This window comes from Panicum virgatum, chromosome 2N (genome assembly GCF_016808335.1).
Source record: "Panicum virgatum strain AP13 chromosome 2N, P.virgatum_v5, whole genome shotgun sequence".
In the NCBI taxonomy this organism is placed as follows: domain Eukaryota; kingdom Viridiplantae; phylum Streptophyta; class Magnoliopsida; order Poales; family Poaceae; genus Panicum; species Panicum virgatum.
Window position 1 is genome coordinate 39,891,390 of NC_053146.1, and position 15,120 is coordinate 39,906,509.

General features: G+C 47.4%; 1 protein-coding gene and 1 pseudogene across 1 annotated transcript; one reads left to right on the forward strand and one right to left on the reverse strand.

The window, feature by feature from the left end:
* Nucleotides 1-919: 919 nt before the first annotated feature.
* On the forward strand, nt 920-4,355 carry LOC120662604 (annotated as a pseudogene).
* A 101-nt stretch (nt 4,356-4,456) lies between these two features.
* LOC120660436 (probable NADH kinase) lies at nt 4,457-6,744 on the reverse strand. Its single transcript, XM_039938972.1, has 5 exons — nt 6,496-6,744; nt 5,520-5,765; nt 5,280-5,360; nt 4,977-5,128; nt 4,457-4,897 (listed from the first exon to the last, which is right to left on the reverse strand). Exons 1-5 carry the CDS (start codon nt 6,628-6,630, stop codon nt 4,519-4,521), a joined length of 993 nt encoding a protein of 330 aa, XP_039794906.1. The 5' UTR covers nt 6,631-6,744; the 3' UTR covers nt 4,457-4,518.
* Between the last annotated feature and the right edge of the window lie 8,376 nt (nt 6,745-15,120).

A 15,120-nucleotide genomic window follows, 5' to 3' on the forward strand; every position in this document is an offset into this window, starting at 1 on the left:
CCACGTCGGCGCCCGGCGGCGGGTTGGGCGGGTCGGCGTCGTGCGGGGTCAGGGCGGCGAGGGCAGTGGCGGCGGCAGCAGGAGCCCAGGGGGTGGCGGGCCACGGCGCCGGCGGCCAGAGGCCCAGAGCAAAGGAGGGCGCTCCGCCGGGAGCAAAGGAGAGGGGAGGGAAGGAGGAGAGGGGCGGCGGCGGCCGGCGGGCCATGGCGCCGGCGGCGGTGCCGGTGGCGGGATGGCCGGCGGCGGCGGCTAGAGGGTGGGAGGGAGGAGAGGGAAGAGAAGGCTAGATACCATGTTTTGGGGTTAATTTCCTTGTATTCACCAAACCCTAGATAGGGTGGGTAATATAGTAGCAATTACATTGGCCTCCAGATGGGCCTAATCTATACACACCAACAGTTACTCTTGCTTAACTGAACCTAAACCATGCAATCATGGTTTGTTGTCAAAATGGGCTCCCTTATCATATACTGAAGCTCACAGCTTAATTATGGCATAACACCCCATGGGATAGCATGGTTGCAGTTGATACAGCAGCTGTTACAGAGTGAGTCCTTCGGACCAACTGAATACAATTAATTAAGTGCAAGGTCTGTTCCTTGTTGTTTCTTTTCATGAGATAATAATACTAATCAGAAATTCAGAATTGGTCACAAGAAATTCAAATTACAAGGAAGCTCAAACAAAATACCTAAATGAGACGCGCAACACTTACTGGACACTGGTGTTACACCAATCATTCAGAGGATACGTTGGTAGTTGAATTCTATATAATCTCACCAATCCTTTACAGCTACGTAGGACACCTACTACCATCAAGATTGCACCAAATATATGAGAATATGGAAAGTTTAGTAGAAATGAAAACTGGGAACTATAAAAATCACTAATGATACAGTTCCATAAAGAAGTACGATAATTGTTCAAATTCACCAAAACTAATAACAGCACGGAGTTCTTTCAAAAAAAAAAACAGCACGGAGACAAAATATCCTATTCAAAGTTTCCTGCAGTAGCTGATGCGGTTGGAAAGCCAGTTATCAAGACTTTTCAAACACATGTCGCAAATCATACACTAGAGATGCAGTTCTACTGGGCAGGAAGAGGGACAAGAAGCATTCCATATAGAGGTTCTTTTGGCCCTCTGATATCTGCAATATCACTATATCAGTAACTCCAAGTGTGTCCTGTTGTCTCTTGAATCTGTTAATTTTGTACATTTTGCTCCATTAATTACAATGGGCAAGGGCACAATATGTGATGTCTGATTACACTCTTGAAATTATGTTGTTTTCTTAACTGATCTGGCAGTTTGGATCTTGTTTGTTCATGTTCAGATTTTCAGCCTCCGTTGCCTGTTGAACCTCATGGAATTGGCAGTAGCAAAAAGGCCTCAAGGGTGTTCATGTTTCATGCTCTGGTGTTTGGAATCCCTATTATAGCAATTTTCACTGCTCTTATTGTCAGCATTTATTGGATTAAGCAGAGGAGAAAGAGTTTGATGCATAAAGGTATTATAGCAACTTTCTTATTCCAACTCATTTCAAATTTCTGTTATGTTACAAAATGGTAGCAATCTTTCACTTTTTAGTTAAACTCATGTGCTAGAGCACATAGACTGCTCAGCAGTACTAGGAATTGCAAGATAATACCATGAGTCTAAAATAAACGGAAACTGTATACAAATTTTCCTTGACTACAAAGCAGTTAATTTTATGCATGGGCACAGAGAAATCATCCCTATCTATATTGGTATATATATTAATGACTGCATGTAAATCCATTCTATAGATCTCCGAGTCCTTGACCTGCAAACTGGCTCCTTCACCTTGAGACAAATCAAAGCGGCAACTGGAAATTTTGATCCGGCTAACAAGATTGGTGAAGGTGGTTTTGGTTCAGTTTACAAGGTCAGTGAGCATTACTTCCCCACAAAAACTATACAGAGGGTCATACTGCTTAAGTATTGCCTTTGCTCACTTAGTCACATGACAGGGCTTACTGTCCGATGGCACCATCATTGGCTCATTGCTGTCAAGCAGTTATCATCAAGGTCTAAACAAGGGAACACGGAGTTCGTGAATGAGATAGGGATGGTATCTGCATTACAGCATCCTAACCTTGTCAAACTCTACGGCTGTTGTACAGAAGGGAACCAGCTGTTGCTAGTTTACGAGTACATGGAAAACAATTGCCTTGCACGAGCTCTTTTCGGTAATCAACTAATCATACTCTCCTGTTTCTTGGTTTACCCTTTTATAAACTTATTCTACATGTTACAACTAACATACTATTTCTGGACTATTGTGCTGGGTCCAGTTGACCAACATAAACTGCGACTGGATCGGGCAACAAGACTTAAGATTTGCCTTCGAATAGCAGGAGGTCTAGCATATCTGCATGAGAAATCCGCAATAAGGATTGTACACCGAGATATCAAGGCCAGCAATATACTGCTTGACCAAGATTTGAATGCCAAGATCTCAGATTTTGGGATAGCAAAGCTTAATGAAGATGACCACACCCACATAAGCACAAAAGCAGCTGGAACAGTGTAAGTGTTTCAATTACATAAATGTTTTCATCAAAACATAGAATCACACCTGCCCCGAGCATCCGATTGAACTACAAGACTGCAAATAAGCAGGTCTTGAAGGGAAGGCAGTCTGAAGGAATGGTGACGATGAACATTGTAACATTTAATTTCAGGATAGACTCTAAAACCCATAGAAATGAAAATTGATCGGCACAAGTCCGACAACCACAGGCATATGGGGGTGCCATTGCTGCATAAAAACATAAATAAGAAAGGACGCAACTAACAGCATATCGATAGTTTTCTTGAATTAATACAATGTTACTAATCAGTTCCTATTCTTGAACAACAATTAGTGGAGATTACTTTTCTGCTCATTTGTTTCTAAATATATTGGACTGCAAAACTTACAGCTGACTTGATCATCCTGTATTCATACAGTGGATACATGGATCCTGAGTGTGCTATGCGTGGTTATTTAACAGATAAAGCTGATGTGTACAGTTTTGGAGTTGTTGCTTTGGAAATTGCCAGTGGAAAAAGTAATACAAACTAAAGGCCAAAGGTTTATCTTCTTGATTGGGTAACTCATAGATCTTTAACTTTGTAAACATTAATGTTCGCCATGTTATTGGGACATAGATCAATTTTCACTTAAGACCAGAATGTTTCATGAAAGTGAACGTGGATGCACATTTAAGATGATTTTATTGTTTAAACAATAAACATTCGCATTAGGCCAATCCTGTGACCAATCCTTGTGTCCTTTGCAACCAAACTCCTGAACAAACATGGATGCCAACCTATACATTAAAAAGGGTGTACCCAGTGCCGTAGGCTTCCCGCACTGTGCGGGGTCTGGGGAAGGGTTGTTTTTAAGCCCCAAGCCTTACCAACACAAATGTGCAGAGGCTGGGGCTCGAACCCGGGACCTTCCGGTTACAGACGGTAGGCTCTACCGCTACACCAGGCCCGCCCTTCATGCCAACCTATACATTCCCTAGATTAAATATCTGGTCCTTTGTTGCATTACAAAATGATAGATTCTAACAAAAAAAACTTGACCTACAGGGGAGACCGCCCCCATGGCATTGCACTTTGAAGAAGACCTTCTCATGCAGATCAAGAAAACCTCCGAACCCCTGCCCCACCCGTACATAGTGGCCCGTTACCCATGAGAAAGGCCGGACCCCAACTATGCTTTGGACATAGGACAAGCGAGGGGATTTTTTTCAACGGGCCTCCGTAGATAGATTCTAACAAAATCTCATTGTAATAACTGTTAGATTTTTACCTCTACCGTAACAGAATAAGGTATATCCACCTAAACTAGGGAAATTGGATTATATTGAATCAATACGTCAAACTCTAGTTGTTTTACTATCATGTACATACCTTGAGAGTAGTAAGCTAACTGCACCTTAAATGTGTTGCAGGCTTGTGTTCTGCAGGAGAGAGGAACTCTCTTGGAATTGGTAGACTCAGATCTAGGATCCAATTACTCAACAGAAGAGGCACTCCTCGAGTCCTCGTGCTGAATATTGCCCAGCTATGCACCACGGCAGCACCTACACTCAGACCAAAGATGTCAGAAGTGGTTAGCCTGCTTGAGGGCCACGCCTCTCTTCAGCCCTTGCTGTCAGATCTCAGCCTTGCTGAAAATAGCCTAAGCTCAAGTGCTGTACGCATGAACTTCTGGCAAATCCTAAGTAAGGCCCAGAGCCTGAGAGCGCAAGCTTTGTGCAATGACAATAATGGGCTAATGATCATCAATCGTAGATATAGATGGTAGCCTGACACTATTGGTGAGTTAGATGTAGTGGAGGTGCAAGTGCAACAGTATGTGTATGTCTGTCAAATATCAAAAGTGCAATGCAGATACCATTTAGCATACTGATTTCCAGTTAACTACGCAATGTCTCAGCTCACCTCAAACATCATATCAAATCAATAACCATCAACACAAAAGTACTTTTATTCCACTACTCAGATGGCTTCATTAGCAAATGTTCTGGCAAAACAACTTTTAAGGTTGGAGCATATGAGGATATCTCAAGTGTGTCCCCATGCTGAATTGAATGCACTACATGCGAACCGTCAAAATACACAGAACCCTCTTGATTGTACCAGACAACAAGCATATGTTGCTCTTGCTTAACTAAGCCATGCAGCAGTGGTTTGTCAGAATCTGTTGGCGAAATGGGTTCTCTTATCATATACTGAAGCTCACGGCTTGATAATGGCATCACAAATCCTCCAGCTGATAGCATAGCAGCAGTTGATCCAGCAGCTGTCGAGACCCTTAGACCACTTGACCTACAATTAATTAAACACGAACTTTCTCCTGTATTGCTCCTTTTCCTAAGGTAGTAATACAAATCAGAATTGATCATGTCAGAAATGAAATATAAATTTACTAGGAAACTCAAGTAAAATATACCTAAATGAGAAGCGCGACACACTTGCAGGACATGGGTGTGACACCAATATATCATTCAGAGCATAAGTTGGTAGCTGAATTCCATTTAGTTTCATGGAAATCCTTGACAGCTCCGAAGGGCGTCTACTGCCATCAAGCGTTGCATCAAGTATCTGGGAATATGACAAGTTTAGTTGAAATGAAACTTGGAAAGTACAAGGATTCATTAATCTATAAAGTAGGATAAGATTGAATTTTCAGAATAGGTAGTTCAATTTCCTCAAAACTAATAACAACATGAGAAAACTTTGCAGAAAACAAAACCTGTTCAAAGTTTCCTGCAGTCGCTGCACAAAGATACCCTGTGCTTCTCCTCGCATCAAATTCATCCATTAACTCGTCAACCTGCATAAGAGCTACAAAATTATAACTAGATCTAATCAGGCATAAATTTAATATCACTCATCTGAATAGGAAATGGCAAACTAGGTATCGTATGAAACAGGGTACTACCTCATTGGTTTCAAGTTATAAGTTTTGAGAGTCAGAAAAGCAACAGCTTACCTCCTTTGGACAAGTAGGATCAGAATTGACACCCAAAATAGGAACTGAACTATCCAGGAAGTGGCTAGCTCGAAGAAGAGTGCCATCGCCCCCTACAGTGATCACAAGATCCACATCACGTATTGGCTGAGAGAAGTTATTTCTCTGCACTGAAGTCCAGTCAAGGGACTTGTTCTCCAGGACACTCTGGCAGAGATCAATCGTGTCCTTGTGAACTCTGCACCTGTCATCCAGATAACTTAAAACCTGCAAGGACAAATCACAACTAGGATAGATAAGTGCCAAAGAAAATTATAATCCAAATGAGACAGCATCAACGGTAATGCAATGAATCAGGGAAAAACTGCACTTTAATTATAGAACTCAAAGATAGCCCCTGCAACCAGAGGTAGGTGAACCTTTGTCTAACCAGAAAGTATCAAACACAATGCCAGACTCAGAAATCAAACGAGCAAAAAAATGGTAGACACTATTCACTGCCCGTATTTCTCGGAAAAAACCATGCAAGCCTATGCAGCAAACTATAAAATGGCATCCTGAAGGCATTATGAGAAGTGCGACTGCACTGGGTACCGCAAAGTATCAGCATGACTTTCAGTTAGCGTTGGTGCTGCTAATCAGTACAGGGCAAATGTAGACGGAAAAAAGAGGACACAGGCCATACAGGCATTTCAGCAAACACCTGGACTTCAGCACCATTTAGACAAGCATTTCGCTCCGTCCTGACCGAATGGGACAAACGCGCCCCCCCGCACGATGGACACCGCCGCGATCGCAGTTGCTGGAACCAAGAAACTTACATCCTGGTGCCCCTTCCACGATCCAAGCGCAAAGCACTGAACTCCAGTACCATTTGGACCCATCACCCCATGCGACCGTCGGAACATGGGAGCCCCCTGGCACCTCAGTCCAGCCCTCAAACAGGCATGTTCAACAGCACAGCCAAGATTGAGATAGGGTGGGAGAGGGGTAGGACCTTGGGGTTGGTGGCGCGCAGCTGCGACGGCGGCGGCGAGAGGGAGGTGGGGAAGGAGGCCGCGGACCCGGCGCACTGCCGGGGAGGGTATACGTCGAAGGGCTTGAGGAAGAGGAGCACGCGGCGGCGCGCCATGGGAAGCGAGGGTTACGCCGCGTCGCGGCGGCGGCGGCGCCACTCTTCGCCTTCTCGAAACTTGCGCGGCGGGGGAGGTGGCAACGCTGCAGCCTGCAGGCAAACTACCCGCGTCGGCCACCAGGATACGTACTTGAAGACTGCCGAATACGTTTCCAGCGCCTGCTCGCGTGGTGAGACTGCGACAACATGTTCTTTTCAGAAAGAGAAAAGTCGGTTCTACCCCCAAGAAATCCCAAACACAGCCCCCCCACCAAACTACAATAGCGGGAATAGACGGTACTTCAACTTTCAAAACCAGACAAACTACTCCCTGAACCATGTCAAGGTGGTTTTCTACGGTGGGCTCCACACGTCAGCCTCATCTCTATTCTTTCTCTCTCCATCTCTCCTCCCCTGCCTCCCTCTCCCTCCCCGGAGCACCGCCGCCTCCCTCCTTCGCTCCGCCGTTGTTGCCTCGCACGCAGCCACGCCCGTAGTCTTCTCGGTGCCAGCTGCCTGCCTGCGCCGCGAGCTTGCCGCATCGCTCCGCAGCGTGCACCGCCTCCTCATGACCGGCCTGCATCGCTCGGTCGACGTCGTCGACCCCGGGAGGGCGCCGCTCGCGAAGCCAGGGAGTCGGGCGTTACCCGGCGGCGTACTGCAGCCGGGGAGGGAGCACGCACCGCCGGGGAGGGGGGCTGCGCCTCTGGGTGGATCTCGCATCGCCGAGCTAGGGGAGGGAGAGGCAGGCGACGATGTTGTGGGGAGGGAGAGGGAGGTAGGGGAGGAGCGGTGGAGAGAGAGAAAGGAGAGAGATAAGGCTGACATCTAGAACCCATTGTGGAAAACCACCTTGACATGGTCCAAAGGGGTAGTTTGTCTAGTTTTGAAAGTTGAGGTGCCATCTATTCCCGATATTGTAGTTGGGGGGGTTCGGATTCCTTTACAAGTTGAGGGAGGCAAAAATGACTTTTCTCTTCCATAGAAAACCCCTGACACGGGACATTGGCAATATTGCTTACGTCTCTAATTTAAAACTACAATATTTGGCATGATCATTTCAACAATCAAATATAAGCATTAGATAGCTAAATTTATGCAAGATAATGAAAGGCAACAATTGCCCCAAACCGACCTTAGAGGGTATAAAAGATGGAGAGGAGACCCCCTCAAACACAACACAATTTGGAGAAGAAGGAGAAGGCGGTGACTCTACCTTAGAGCTACTTTGTAGAATAGGATATGGAGTGTGTGAGGAGAAGTTTAGGAGGAGTGTCGGAGTTGTCGGCTTTCCTCTGCTTGTACCTCGACAGATACGAGCCTCTTTCAAGTAAGCATTTGGGTTATTGTCTACTTGGTGAGTTCTTATCAAAATTAAGCTTTTATTATCTTTTGTTTGCGGGATCATCATCCATCCTTGTGATGGATGTTCTAGTCTAAGGACTCTAAGTTTTGAGAAGGAGTCTGGCCGGGGCTAGAGCGATAATCGATAGCGTAGATGTGGTGTCTAGGCTTGAGGTTACCTTTGTTTGCATACTTTCCCCACGGTCTGTCGAGGTAGGCGGCTGGTGGTGACAGTCATGTTCATTCTTCGTAGTTCCCCATATTCGGGTTGGGTGTAGACCTAATAGCTGGATACTCTTGGCAGACCAGGAGTAAGCCAATGCCTGAAGCAAACAAGTGAGAGCTGGTTTATGTCTCTCAAATATCTCTTAGATAACCACACTACCCAAAGGCGATCATATTTTCTTTTCTCCTAGTAAATTAGCTAAAAGATCTTTACACCCCCATTTTTTATGGAAATACGATACCCTTAAATACTCACGGGTGAAGTGCTACAATTGTATCTCCATGCACTTGCGGATCTTATCTATGAACGTTAAGTGTTGGGGATTGCCCCCGCGAAGGTGGCATCTTCCGAAGGTCCGCCGAAGGTTGTGGGCCGAAGGTTGACAATCAAAACTCACGAAAAACACTTTTCTACCCTCTGTGAAATTGCAGGACAAACAGGGAAAAGAAACCTTCGGGATAAACGACCCGAAGGTCAGAGAGACCAAGCCTCGTCTCGTACCCTGAAGAGTGGAGCGAGAACCTTTGGGTGGCAATACGAAGGTCCGAGACCGAAGGTTCAAGATGGAAGCCTGATCATGCCACAAGGGTTCCCGGAGAAGCAGGGACTGGAGGTCGAGGCCGAAGGTCCGCAGAAAGACATCGCAAAACATGTGATTCAGGTTGGAGTGTACAAATTAAACATTCCAACCGGAGAAAATTATCAAACACCCCCGCTGTAATCTCTGGACCTCCAAAAATTTCGGAGGGGCATCGTGGGATGTTGTAATAAGGTTGGTGGCATAAATAGCCACCTATCACGACATTGTAAGGGGTTGAACTTTTCTAAAATTATAGTGCAATTACGATTGTGCAATTGTTCCACTTGTTCTTCTACTATTTTACCTTCGCCATTTCACTTCCTCTGTTTGGTGATCGCTAGCTAGATCCCAACAGACGCGCCCACCGTGGGGCTCGAACCCAGGACCACAAGGTTAAGAGCATTATCATGCCCTTAAATTATCATGAATTTATCATAGAAATTACCACTGTTTCAATCGAAGGTTAAGAGCAATCCTCTTTTCTTGTTTTGTGTTTTTCGACCAGAAATTGGCATTATCATGCCGAAGGTTGGGAGTGCTATGGATTGGGCATTCTGGGTGTTTTGGTTTTCTTGTTTTGGTGGGGGGGCCTAGCGGAGGTGGTGATAATTCTTCTCGGGTTGTGCGGTTTATGGGTTGGTGCGGCAGCCTTGAATTTTTCGACTGCGGAGGTTGCCAATTGGCGGGGTAAGGATTGTAGCTGAATGCTGGTATGGGTTGGAATGGTGGGTTGTAGGGTAGCTGAGGCGTTTGAAATGGTTGTGTTGGTTGTGTGGGCCAGCTAGTGTGCACCACAAGTTTGGCTTTCTTTTCAACATCCATTCTCTTCGAGGGTTTTCTTCTTTTTGGGACATTGGTTGGTTCTGTGGCCAGCGTCTGTCCCATGGAAATGGAAGAACAGTTTTTGGAGGGCCTTCCAGAGGTCCACGGTCTCGGCCTCTTCCTTGTCCCCGGCCTCTGTTAGACCTGCTTCTTTTGTGTAACTCTTGGGAGTTGTTGTTTGTCTGTTCATTCGAAGGTTGAGCAAGTGGTGGGGTTATGTAAGGGTCAAGCTCTTCTTGTTGATATGAGTCTTGAGAAGGTTCCACAAGGAATATGTATTGGTGTTGTTGGTTTGTGTTGTTTTGATTGCCCTGTTGCCAGTTTTGCTGTTGCCTCATCAGCTTTCTTTGTTCCACTCGCCTTTTGTGATCTGCATCTGATTTTGTGTATTTTTCCACTTCTACATACACTCTGACAAGGTTCTTGGTGGCTCCCTTGAAAGATGGGAGAAGCCCATCAATGAATTTTTCTATTGTTGTGCTCTCGGAAAAGTTTGGGGTCTATGCCTTCTTTTGCACGAACCTCCGAAGGTAGTCGGACAATGGCTCTCTATTCATTTGTATGCAGTGGAATTGCTGCACGGAGGTTGCTACCATCTTTTTGAAGATTTGGAAATCTTGTTTCAGCTTATCTTTTAGCTGCACCCAGCTCTATACTGAGAGTGGCTGGATGTAGGAGTACCAGGTCGCGATTGGACCTTCGCAAGCCATGACAAAGGATTTTGCCATTATGGGATCATCTCTACCAGCTGAGGCAATTGTGGCTTCATATGTCATGATGAACTGAGTTGGATCAACTGACCCGTCATATTTTGGGAGTTGGACTGGTTTGTAGCCAAAGGGCCAAGTGGTTCTCTGCAGGGCAATTGAGAGTGGAGAAGTTGGATCAAATGGTGAGTTTGTTTAGTAGTGATGGTTGTCATGGTCTTGGTTAATGTGGTTTGTTTGACGAAGGTGATGAGCTTCGGTCTGGCATGAGGTTTCTAGGCGAGATTGGAGTAGTGTTGGTTGTTGAGGTGCTTGTGTGGCCTCGCATGCTTCCTGAAGTTTTTCGATTTCTGCTTGCATTTCTGCTAGTTTGCGTTTGGCATCTGCCAGCTTTTTGGCATGGGCTGCTGCTCTTTGTTTTGTGGCGTGTTGAGCAGTAAGGTGCGCTTTTTGCTTTTCCAGAGCCCAGAGCTTGAGATTTACTTCTGTGTATTCATCATGCTGAGTGGACGGGTACATAGCTTTGCATTTCCTACGCTTCTATGGATAGAAGCGGCGCAGATGCTCGATATTCCATGGGTTGCCCACGTCTGTACCGTCTGGCCTCTGTAGGTGGTGGGTTCCGGGAACCACTATCCCACTGACTACAAAGGGGCCTTCCCATGGGGAAGACAACTTATGAGCGCCGGTGGTCGACTGGATTCGTCGCAGAACCAGGTCGCCGACGTTGAAATCGTGCTCGTGGACGTTGCGATCATGATAGCACCGGAGCTGCTGCTCATATCTCGCATGCTAAATGGAGGCCGTCAGGCGGTGCTCCTCTGCCGAGTCGATGTAGGTGCATCGAGTCGCTTCGGCTTCATTCTCGTTGTAGTTCTGGATGCGCGGAGCACCAAAAGCTATGTCCGATGGCAAGACTGCTTCAGAACCGTACACCATGAAGAATGACGAGTAACCGGTAGCCCGGCTTCTCTGCGTGCGGAGTCTCCAAACTACTCTGGGTAGTTCTTGGAGCTACTTCGCACCATACTTTTCGATCGGATCGAAAATTCTGGCTTTGAGCCCCTGAAGGATCAAGCCGTTGGCCCTCTCAACTTGGCCATTGCACCTAGGGTGTGCCACGGAGGCGTAGTAGACGTCGATGTAGCTTTCTTGGCAGTAGTCCCAGAACTCGGAGCCCGTGAATGAAGTACCCAGATCTGTGATGATTCGGTTTGGTACCCCGAATCGATGTGATATCTCCTCGATGAACTTGGCTGCCTTGGCTGCTGTAGTGGCTGTCACTGGCTTGACTTCGATCCATTTCGTGAACTTATCAATCGCCACGAATATGTGATTGTATCTGCCGATGGCCGTCTTTAGGGGTCCCCCCGAGTCGAGTCCCTAGCAGGCAAATGGCCAGGAAGGCGGTATGGTCCGTAAGGCCTGAGCCGGGATGTGCTGCTGCTTGGAGAAGAACTGGCACCCGGGACATCGCCTGACGATGTTTCGGGCGTCGGCCAGGGCCGTGGGCCAGTAGAAGCATGATCGAAAGGCTTTCCCCACAAGGGTAGAGGCGCCCGCGTGGTTGCCGCAGATACCCGAATGGATATCGCTAAGGAGTCGGACTCCTTCATCTTGTGTAACGCATTTGCACAGTGTAACGCATTTGCGCAGGAGCCGCTAAGGGGAACACTCAGAGTAGTCGTTCTTGTGTCGACGGCGGGCCCGCTCGGCTTGTTCCATGTCGGCGTGCTTGTTAACGACCGTCATCATGTCACCCACGGTCTTGGGGTTGGTCTCGAACATCTTCCTCCATAGTTCGATGTTATGGAGGCCTTCGTTGAAGTAGTGGATGACGTCCCTGTCATCAGCTTCCGTAATGGTATTACGGTTAGCAAAATACCTCTTGATGTAGTCGCGGAGGGACTCGTCCGGTTGTTGCTTGACGCTGGCCAGATCCCATCTGGTTTTGGGACCCGGGCAAGATGCCTGGTAGTACTGGACGAAGGCATTGCAGAGATATTGCCAGCTGTTGATGGAGCCGGCAGGGAGCGCTTCGAGCCAGTTGAGAGCTTGGGGACCCATCATGACCGGGAAGTAGGCAGCCATGATGTCATTATCGCCGCACGCAGCTCGGATGGTGATGGAGTAGGTGCGCAACCACGTCTTCGGGTCCGACTCACCGTCGTACTTCTCGATCCCGGTAGGCTTGAAGGTGGCGGGCCACAGGATGGCCCAGAGCCGACTGGAGAAGGCGGAGAAGCCGTCGAGGTCATTGCCGGGATCGTAGTCGCGGCGGGGTCGTCATGGACGGTTGTCGCCCTGGTGGCCGCGGTTCTGGTAGTCGGCGTCGGAGGCGCCGTGTTCCTCGTCGTACTAGCGACGTCGCTCGCACTCGGCGGCGTCGTGTTGGCGGTGACGGTTGTTGATGCGCTGACGTAGATCATGCTGGTTGAGTTGGAGGCGGAGGTCGCTCTGGTTGACCTCCTCTTCGCCGTCGCCTTGAGGTCGCGTCGAGTGATGGCTCGACTGGGTGCGGTAAGCCGAGTTGTCCTTGCACAGCTGCTGGGCTTGCGTGGTGGCCACATGCAGGCGAGCGCGGGCCTTGACGATCTCAGGGGTCTCCTGGAGGCCCTTGAGCACCTAGAACACCGCGGCGAGGTTGGCTGACGGTGTGGCGAAGACGTCTTGGCTGTTGTAGTCCAGGATGAAGTCGACGTCGAGGTTGCGCGGTCGGATTGGTGAGCGCCGATTCCTGGGGTTGCGGCGTTCGGCATTCTCCATGTCGCGCTCGGACTGTCGGATCGCTGCCTCGTTGCGCCTTCTGTCGTTGTGGAGTTCGTTGCGGCGAAGTCGATTCTCCCTTTCTTCGTCGTCCTCGTTTGGGCGAGTGTCGGAGTCGTCAGAGACGACGAAGATCCGGCGATGCTCTGTCGCCGTAGAGCGGTTGGGCGGGAGGGTGAACGAGGCGTCTTGGAAACCGAGTTCCGCTCTTGAAGCCGGGTCAGATCTGTAACACCCGGTTTATAAAAAAACATAAACCGAGCAATCATATACGTGCCAGGATCAAGTCACACGTATATACAACAGAATGAACAGTATATCATAGCACATATCACGTAAAAAAGGTATAATAAAGCGAAGTACGAATGTTGTTTATTACATTAATGACAAAAATGTCTGATACAGCGGAAGCGAAGTACAAAATACGAAAAAGCTCTCCGAAGCTGAAGCAGGGCGCCACAGGGACGTCGACTGGGAGACGAAGCACCTAGAAGTCCTCGTAGTCCTGGTAGCGCTGGACGAACTCCCTCGTGTCGGCAGGAACTGAGCAGCAGTAGCGTAGCCAAGAGGAAAAAGTAGAGAAGAGGCAAGAGTGAGTACACAACTTGTACTCAACAAGTATAACACAAACTATGAGGCTCTAGGCTGGCTAACTCAACTGCATTAGCTTTTAAGTGTTGGCAAAATTTTATTAAAGCTATTTACTATGAGTTGATGAATTACCATTAACCCGGTTACATAGTAATTAATCAGAATTAATTGTACTACTACTGAGAACCATACCAAAACCAAGCCACCAAGGTAACCCCGAGAAGCACCTCCCTCGTCGGAAGGAGATAACTTCACTAATCAAAAGGAGGATCTGGGCCGCTCATAACCGTGAGCACGGCTAGTATACCAGTTTTACACTCTGCAGAGGTTGCACATCTTTACCCACAAGTCGTGAGCTACGCCAGTTGTTCATCACACTTCCTTAGGTGAGATGGCCAGCGACTCACTACGAGGCCTTTAAAAAGAATCTCGTTGGTAAGGCGTAACCGCGAGAGTTAGGTCGGCGACGATGGGGCCCACCTCCGGGGGTACAAGCATAGGAGCGCAATCCAAGCACAGACCAAGCCGGAGGAGCAGGGACCATTGAAGCTTACTACTCTTGCCCCGCAGGTAAGTTACTCCAAACCAAAAAGATCTAATTATTACGCCAAGTCTATCCCATTCTAGCCTTGTGGTAGCGCTGTTGTCCCAGGTTGTCGCTCTATGAACCGGTCCTTATGGAGAGTGGCCAACCAAGCACTAAGCACCGTGCTGGCCCCCTAAACCATGTTTCTAACAAAAGCCAATTTTAACGAGACGTGAGCCACTCAAGCCACACAGAGTGCCACTCTCAGAATTAAATTCAAGTAAACCATTAATCAAATTAATTAAAAAGGACCAGAGTGTGTTATAGCGCAGCAACCTAGCACAACTAACCAAAATGCAACCCAAAGGTATATATAAAGGATATAAAGTGGCTAGGAAATCCTTAAAGGCATACATCATTAAAATGCAGTATGAAAATGTATTTAAAGGTGATAGGTTGTTCATGTTATACTTGCCTTCCTCGTACTGCTCCTGCTGCTGCTCAAAGTGATCGGAAGACGGCTGCTCCGGGTACTGGTACTGGGGCTCCTCAACTGGATCAGCGTCTACTCACGAACACAAGGCCAAAACAATGCACAACAATAAGCATACAAGCAAACTCTAACAAAAAGCTAAAGAACAGTACATCAATACATAACAACAGCAAGAAAAACTAAGCTAAAACTATTCTACGCGTTACAACGATCGCGTGGATATAAAGAACGCTAAAAACGGAGCTAAGACGCATAAACTAGGCCAAAAACAAGGTTCAGGGGCTTATTTGCAATAAAAACAGGGTTCCAGGGACTTTTTTGCTAAAACCGAGGGCTAAAACGTAAATAAACGTTAACTCCAGGGTCTAACTCATAAAAGAACCAGGGCTGGACGGCGGGTTTAAATCTGGTAAAACTCAGGGGGCTTCGCGTTAAAATCAGGACCTCTGCGTA

Bases quoted from the DNA above. Each gene is read 5' to 3' on its own strand.
- LOC120660436 (XM_039938972.1), bottom strand. From the start codon at position 6,630: ATGGCGCGCCGCCGCGTGCTCCTCTTCCTCAAGCCCTTCGACGTATAC. The intron at 5,361-5,519 runs GTAAGCTGTTGC...GCTCTTATGCAG, and splicing joins ATCCTACTTGTCCAAAGGAG to GTTGACGAGTTAATGGATGA. The intron at 4,898-4,976 runs GTATATTTTACT...TTACTACCTTAG, and splicing joins GTGTCGCGCTTCTCATTTAG to GAAAAGGAGCAATACAGGAG.